This window comes from Cydia strobilella, chromosome 18 (assembly GCF_947568885.1).
Source record: "Cydia strobilella chromosome 18, ilCydStro3.1, whole genome shotgun sequence".
NCBI lineage: Eukaryota > Metazoa > Arthropoda > Insecta > Lepidoptera > Tortricidae > Cydia > Cydia strobilella.
Window position 1 is genome coordinate 886,830 of NC_086058.1, and position 9,012 is coordinate 895,841.

Below are 9,012 nucleotides of genomic sequence, written 5' to 3' on the forward strand. Positions count from 1 at the left end.
TGTGATATTTAAAATTTTTCACATTATTATAAATTAGAAAACATAAAATGTAATTATAAAACTTGGCACCCCAAATCTAAACGTAAATAAAAATTAATTTTGATTTTCATGAAAGTTGAGCCTTTAGGCCTCCTAGCCCAGTCAAATCCCGGTAAAAGTCATTATTTGTGTGTTTATCACGAATACTACACAGTATGTATGTAGGTACTATGTCGCCTGATACCCATAGTACAAACTTAGTTTGGGGCTGGGTCGATATGTGTAAGATTGCCCTTAATAACTTAACCAAATATCGGCATGTGAACAGAATACCATCCGGATATTTAACATGCGCGCTCGAGGAGACTAGAGGCAGTCGTTAACGCGGCCCCCAGGGCCTCACAATGCCCTAAGACTGCACCAGACCTAGGGTTACCAGACATTATGCTTACATATTTTGAGATTTTGATTTATACATATTAGAGAATGAATAGCAGAAAGGTGGGACTCGGATATCCTCCGCCGATATCGACCTTCATGTCGTACGACCTAGGAAATATGTATTTTTATGTTTTTATGTAATAGGTAGTTTTATAAGTATAGATCTTTAAAACTACGCAACGGATTTTGATGCGGTTTTTCTAATAGATAGAGTGATTCAAGAGAAAGGTTTATTTGTATAAAACATCAGTATTGCACTCGTGCGAAGCCGGGGCGGGTCGCTAGTAAAAAAAAACAGAGCGAGTAGAACTTCAAACTAAACTTTTTCTCTCTATTCTCTTTTATAACATTTTTTTACGACAAAAACTAGTAACTGACAGATATATGTTACGTAAATGTGCATGTTATTTAAGTAGGTAGTTTTAAAATAAGAGGGTAATTTAGATTGTATGGGAGGGGTGAAACAAGTTCCGAAAGTCTGTACCATGAATAATATAAAAGTATTTAGATAAGGACAATTTTTTTTCTGATTTATCACTTATGGTCGTTCCATCGGTTTGCCGTTATCTCTGTCACATTTCGCAAGAAAGAACGGGAAAGACCATGCGCGCCAAGTATCAATTTTGATCGAATTTTATTTATTTTAAAAACGTTGCCTTACAATATCGAAATTCGAAAGCTGTCAAATTACTATTTAAGTCAAGGTTGTTGTTTTTTTTTGTTTGTTTATAGTGTAACATAATAAATAACCCAGTAAAGTTTGATTAAAAGTTCGAGTTAGAGGTTACTTTGGGAATTAATTGTATCGTGTATCGGAAGCTGTGTTATTAAAGATAATATAATCAAGAACTACTTATATTTTTTCTACGTCTACGAATATCAACGTCTCAGAAAAATATGATCATATAAGATTTTTCGCCTTCTGGCTCAGGGAACGGCCTTATCACCTTATGTAAGCATCTTAAGTTCTCTAAAAGTACTACCGTACATGACTTTTTGGGATCAAAAGCACACGCAAACCATTACGAATATCCACTTACACTAAAGTATCAGAAATTTCGTGATATACTTATGAAACAAATATTTGCCCAAAAGAAATTAGTCAACCCTATGCTTAAGAGAGTGCACGTGCCTATCATGATCTACCTTTTAATGTAAAGCAGTTTAGTTCTAGCAACTGATGTCCATTGCTGCTTTAATAAGATAGTTGGTATAAGAAGTGACGCGGCATCGCAGCAATGAATGTAAAACATTTATAACTAGTCATTACAGGTATATCAACTTGGTACAAGGAAATAAGACTTCTACTATTGAGGTGCATTGCATCTGTTTAGTTTTAATTCCATTGCGTTTATCTTTAAGTAAAAAATATATCAGTGCAACGTTATGCGTCAGTGTATACAAATGTTTCATTTGCATCGACGGAGCTAAATTCACATATTACATCCATTGCTGGCATTATTTGATAGTTTTATTTCTTTTTCGAATTAAAAAAGAAGTGGTAAGTATATATGAAGGTTTCTTTTTTTACAATGATACCTACTTAAAAATGAGTGGACATTTTTTTATAAGTGGTTCCTTGAGTCTGTTTTGTATGGGGTTTTTCATATAATTTTATGTCGAGTTGAGGGTGCTTAAAGATGATATAGTACAATGTTTCAAGCTTGAGTGCGGTGATATGATGATTCTATGTACATTTGAGAACAATAATATGACTGTCCTAATGTTAGTCTGCTTTTGATGTTTCAAGAGGTGCTTGTGTTCCATATTTGATATACGTAACTGAGACAATACAAATGAGACTCTTGCCTACTTGACTAAAGTTGTGTGGCTCCGGGATACCGCCGTTTAGCCAAAATATTTTTCGCCAACTTCCCAACAAACTTATGGCATCAGTTTCATTTCCCAAATGAAATTTTAGCAAGTTTTTTACTTCGCAACCATTTCATTTCCCAACCCCATATTGCGAAATGAAAATGACGTACTAGGTTGGGTTAGGTTAGGTCGGATTATGAAAATTTTCGAAATGAAATTTTGCCAAATGATAATTTGCGTAAAATAGTTTGGGAAGTAATAATTTGGGAAACGATTTTTGGCAATACATTAGTAAACCGTGGCTCCACTGTCGACGTCGTGCCACAATGCTCTAACAGATGGCGTTGGCTACCTAGAACGTAAATAGCCTACCTCGCGCTTACGGAGTTCCAATTAATATGAGTTACTATAAGTACAACTTCTGACTAACTCTCAATGGACTTAATTCGGTCTTCAGGCATAACACCCACCTGGAGAGAGTACTCTCTATTTCTCCTTTCTACTTACTACAGTTGTGTTACCTACATACGTTTTGTGAATATGAAGATTATAAGATCTTCAGAGAATATCAATAAATTTTGGCTGCGCTGTGTACATACGTAACCCTACTTTGTGGTATCTACAGAACTACAGTATGGGGTTCTTCAAAAAAGGAGTGTACAGGTTTTTAAAGGTTCGGCAACGCGCATGTAATATCTCTGGTGTTGCAGGCGTCCATAGGCTACGGTGACTGCTTACCATCAGACGGGCCGTATGCTTGTTTGCCACCGTCGTGGTATAAAAAAAAACTTTGTGTTATTTATTTAATGAGGAGAACATTTCTTGATATTTCTAACTCTTAATTAATTTAATTACTTCGCCAGGTTTAACTGTTGAATACACTACCACGAAAAGAATTGTTTATTTTTACGATATTTTATGAATAATGTACCCACTGTACTAATAAGCGCTAAAAATCCATTCATCCAAGCCACCCCACCATACACGGACAGACAGACGAAGTGACACCCGTGACGGATCGGAATTGAAATTATTGTTGAGGCCCGTCGAAACACGATGGATATAATATATAGGGTTAGTTCGCTATGGGACATACAGGTCAATTCGACGGTGAAATGAAATGAAATGAAATATATTTATTGCTAGAACCTAGTGTTTTGATACAATCCGTGGGCACTGACGTCAAAACCGATATTTGTCGTCTTATTTCTTCAACCAAAAACGGTACTTGATATTTGACAGATCAGTATCATGTCGGAAACAGATCGAATAACTCAAACTCGAATCGGCCTGTCAGTTATATACTTTTTTTATTAAAATTATTGATAATCATTCCAATATCCGTTGTAACTGTAAAATTTCTGTTGAAATTTCAAATAAAAATGTCCTTATGCACTTGCATAAGGACCCTTCTGTAATGGAAAGCCACATATACTGTTAGTATGTGTTTTATAGTCGATTTGTAATTATAGCAAATTTAATATAACTAGAGCAAATCATTAATATTAAAATATAATAAATCCTGATATACATAGATAAAATAAATAATAGCACAAGACTGATTTAAACTTTCAAGATTTCTACACATTATTAAATTGTAAATCGGGACGCGTATTTAAGTTTTAAGATTTACTTCCGACGTTTCGAGTCTTCTCCGAGACCACGGGGACAACGTCGTCCTCGAAACGTCAGAGGTAAATTTTAAAACTTAAATACGCGGTTAAGTCCCGTTTTACAATTTAATAATAACATAGAGTAACTTATACAAGAGCGGTACTGTCATAGTAAATTTTGTAACCCCAGTAAATTCACTGCCATCTGTCGAAACACTTTAAAATTAAAAATGAAGATTTATAAAAATACGATAGAATGTATTTAAATATAGATAAAAGATTTTTTTTTATTTGCATTAATTATTTTTATGATTTTGACCCATGTTCTTTCACTGATATGCGTTAAAATTGTTAAATAACAAACGAAACCGTCAACGCCATCTATACGACAGTAGGCCAAAGCTAGTAGCGCCCTCTGAACGAGAATCAAATTTTCTTGATTTTCGAGGCACGTTTTATTCCTTAGACTGTATCCATCTATTACGGAGTTATATCTATCTTTGGTTTAAATGATAACTTGTTAGATGACCACATCCGATAATATTCGATCATCGATAACAGTCATCGATCGAGCGCGCCAGCGACCGGTTATGTGTTATTGTTAACTTGCGCGCTTAACTGCATAATTTAATTTGCCATTGAAATCTGAGCCGTATCCGCGACCTGTTACGGTTGAGTCCAAAATGTCATCGTGTAATAAGTGTGGTGATAATTTTATTGGTGATGGTGATGTACCGTGCTCCTTTTGTGGAGGGTATTATCACTATAGGTGTTCCGGAATGCTAGAAAACACCTATAAGAAGATGACAGCAGATAAAAAATCCAATTGGAGGTGCATCCCATGCCGTCAGTCGGAAAACAATGACTCACTCTCTGAACTTGTGAAGGAGTTCAAAGGTTTTAAGGTGCAAATGCAAAAAATGCAGAGTGGGCTTGACCAAGCAAATCAGGGAATTGCCAATCTCGAGGGAAAGTTCGACTTGATTGAAAGTCGACTAGAGGATTTCGATGTGCGGCTTACCGTCACAGAGAGTAAAGTTGACCGCCTCCCATCTATTGAAGCCAATTTAAAACAGCTGGAGGCTGAGTTTGCTACTTTAAAAGCCAACGAACGTGACAGAGACCAGTTTTGCCGGCTGAACAATGTCGAAATTAGTGGCGTTCCTCAAAAAGATAACGAGAATTTAATGTCGATCTTAAATAATATATGTTTGAAGGTAGGTTTTGGTCTGCTTGAAACTGATGTCGACTCAATACATCGCGTTCGCCGTTTCCCGTTATCCGTGGGTAGCGGAACCCGTGCGGACCCCAGGCCCCCGGCGATCATCGTGCGTTTCTGCCAGCGACGTCGCAAGGACGAGCTGGTGGCGGCTGCGCGCGCGCGCCGCGGCCTCACCAGCGCCGATGCCGGTCTCCTGGGACCGGCGGTTCCCGTCTACGTGAACGAACATCTTACGGCTGTAAACAAGATCCTACTTAGGCAGGCCCGCGATAGGAAAGCCGAGTTAAATTTCAGTTACCTATGGGTTAAGCAGTGCAAAATACACATGCGGAAGAGTGATAGTTCCAAAGTTTATGTCATAACAAACGAAGCTGACTTAAAGAAATTAAAATGACTTTTTATGTTTGATAACAGTAACTGGCATATCCATAACATTTGCCTCAGATTTTCGATGTTAGTGTTGATATGCGTTCATATAAAAAGTAATTACGTAAGTCGTGTACTAGGCCATTTTTTACATTGTATACCCTATGGGCAGGAAACTAGCTTAGAATTTCACAGGATCTCATTTCTATTTTTAATACCTGAATTGACTCGTCTGAATAAAAATAATAAAGTAATATTTTCTTACTATTGTAGTTCTTTATACATCAATAATAGATAATAATAGCATCTCAATATATTATCAGAACGTAAGGGGATTGCGGACAAAATCGCATTCCTTTTTATCTAGTGTAATTAATTCGAACTATGACCTCATTTGTTTATCTGAAACATGGCTGAACCCTGACTTTTTTAGTAGTGAGTATTTTGATAGCAGGTATGAGGTGTACAGACGGGATCGAGCGGGGCGATCGGCACAGCGCGGCGGAGGCGTGCTTGTGGCGGTGCGGCGCGGTCTCAGTGTATCGCGCCGGGACGAGTGGTGCGCGGCGCAACGACACGAGGAGTTGTGGCTCACCGTGGAGCCGCGGGCCTGCGCCGGCGCCGCGCCCCACTCCCCGCGCGCCTCGCGCCGCCAGCCGGCCGACCGACCGGGGGCACGTGGGCCGCTGCTGCATATTGTTTGTGTTTACTTTCCACATAATGATAATCATATCAGTTCTCTTCGTTGCTTTTTCGACAATGCTGCTAGGATAATGAATACCTACCCAGAAGATATTTTCGTCCTTGTAGGTGATTTTAATGTATCTTATGCTTCATGGTCCTTGTGTGAGGATTCAAATCGCCTCTATATTGAGACTAGTGAAGATCCAACTGCTATAGTTCTTTCCGACTTCATCGCTCTAACTGGGGTAAACCAATATAACAATTGTTTTAATATAAATGGACGTGTGCTGGATCTAGTAATGGCCAATGCCGGTTGCACGGTTAGTGCCTGCTCGTCACCGCTTACGCGGGAGGATCCGCAACATAAGGCTTTGAATATTTCACTGGCCCTAAACTTAATGAGTTATTTACCGCGCTTGTTGCCTAATCAATGTACTAGACCGATTTTTCACCGCGGCAGCTATGACCTTATCCGCAAGGAATTATCTGAGACCGGTTGGTCGTGTCTGAATAACATGAATGTTGAGGATTCAGTTACTTATTTTTATTCGGTTCTTAGAACACTTATTGCCAGTCATATTCCACATAAAAGCGTTAACAGTAACACTGGATATCCTCCTTGGTTTTCTCGTGCACTAATAAAAGTTCGCAAACAAAAACTATCGGCTCATAAAAGGTGGAAAATATACGGTAATCCTCTTGACAGGGCGGAATTTACATTATTGAGAAAAAGGGAGCACAAATTAGCCACCGAATGCTATAATAATTTTATTTCATTGGCTGAAGACAGAATACATAGTGATCCTACTTATTTTTGGTCATTTATGAAGTCAAAATTCCCTAGTAATTGTGTTCCCGACCAAATGTCTTACCTTGGCGAAATTTCTAAAGATGGTAACACAATTAGTAATTTTTTTAATAGATATTTTAACTCTGTGTTTGTTACTGATTCTTCTGTCTTACCCGATTACTTGCATGTAGCTAATGATTCCCTGATTGATCTTAATACCGTTGATATTTCCGAGGATTGCGTCTTCAAGTTTTTAGAAAGAGTAGATATTAAAAAGGGCAGTGGTGCTGATTTGATTCACCCCCTTTTTATCAAAATGTGCGCCCGTGAATTGGCAATGCCTTTAACTCAAATTTTTATTAAGTCCTTAGCTCATGGTCACTTTCCCTCCTCTTGGAAAAAAGCCTTGATAACACCAATTTACAAAAGTGGCGATGCGCACCTGGTTACTAATTACAGGCCCATTAGTAAATTAAACATATTTGCTAAAATCTTTGAAAAAATCGTTTACAACAAAATTACTTCTGCTTTCTCTCAACACATTGCGCCTAGCCAACACGGATTTTGTCAGGGTCGTAGCGTTGATACAAATCTCCTGACGTTTACCGATTTCATTATCAATAGGATATCTTCTGGCTGTCAGGTGGACGTCGTGTATACTGACTTTTCGAAATGTTTTGATAAAATTAATCACAATAACTTAATCAAGAAACTTTTTGAGCTCGGTATACACGGCGACCTCCTTAGATGGATAAAGTCTTACCTGTCCAATCGCAGTCAGGCGGTTGCCTTGAAGGGTTATACTTCATGCTTTCTTCCTATACCTTCCGGAGTACCCCAAGGATCGCACCTTGGTCCCTTATTGTTTATCTTATATGTCAATGACATGGCATCCTGTTTTCGGAACTCTGAGCACCTCGTCTATGCAGATGACACAAAGATTTACAAAGCTGTGTCCTCGGAAGCAGATTGCCGTGCATTACAGCATGACTTAGATAACTTTTTACTCTACTGTTCAGATAATCAGCTTTTCTTAAATACTGATAAATGTTTCATAATCAGTTTTAATCGTAGAAATGACCCGTTAATTTTCAATTACACTTTGGCTGGAAGAAATATAGCCCGGGTATATTCCATTAGGGACTTAGGTGTTACCTTAGACTCGCAATTGAATTTTAGTCTACATATTGATAATATATGTAAGCGAGCTTATAAGAAGTTGGGGATGATTCTCAGAATTGGACAGCCCTTCAGGCGCCCCAATACCTATAAACTACTTTTCTATTCCTTTGTTAGGAGTATACTAGAATTTGGTTGTGTTGTTTGGACACCTCAGTACCAAGTCCATATTGATCGCCTGGAAAGGATCCAAAATATTTTTTTAAAATCACTTTGTTACAGGACGGGTAATTACTTCGAACGCACTTCGTCAGCAGCGAAGCATTTTTGTGTTCCTTCCCTCTATAACCGAAGACACTACTTAGATGTAATGTTCTTGTTTAAAATTCTTAAAGGTGTGATAAAATGTCCGAATCTCTTAGAATTAGTCACTTTCAGTTGTCCGCACCAACCCCTACGTTCTAGACCTCTATTTCATATCAGCTTTGCCCGCAAGAATTACGCTCGGCACACATTTTTCAGACGAGTCCCAAATTATTATAATAAGCACCTACATGACATTGATCCTTTTCACACTTCCCTGTCTAGTCTTAGAATGAAACTTAGACATAAGTTGTTTTAATATGTCAAGTATAAATATAAATAAGTAAATGTATAAATGTAACTTTCCGGCTTTCCGGTAGGACAACCGTAGGCTCATGTTTTTCTTTTATCTCCTTTTTATCTTTGCTGTTTAGTGTGTATGTTAACATTATGTACTTACTAATGAACCTCCAGGTCTGTTTTCTTAAGTATGTTAAGTACATTTGTACTTCAAACCCATTTGTATATGTGACTGTTTGTGTTCTAAATAAAGTAAAAAAAAAAAAAAAAAAAAAATCATAAAAATATTTAACGCAAATAAAAAAAACATTTATCCATATTTTATCGTATTTTTATAAATATTTATTTTTAGTTTTAAAGTGTGTCGACAGATGGCAGTG

General features: G+C 37.6%; 1 protein-coding gene across 1 annotated transcript; it reads left to right on the forward strand.

Moving 5' to 3' along the window:
- Positions 1-4,419: 4,419 nt before the first annotated feature.
- LOC134749728 (uncharacterized) lies at positions 4,420-5,469 on the forward strand. The gene has a single exon (XM_063684749.1). It carries the CDS (start codon positions 4,532-4,534, stop codon positions 5,462-5,464), a length of 933 nt encoding a protein of 310 aa, XP_063540819.1. The 5' UTR covers positions 4,420-4,531; the 3' UTR covers positions 5,465-5,469.
- The last annotated feature ends 3,543 nt before the right edge of the window (positions 5,470-9,012 follow it).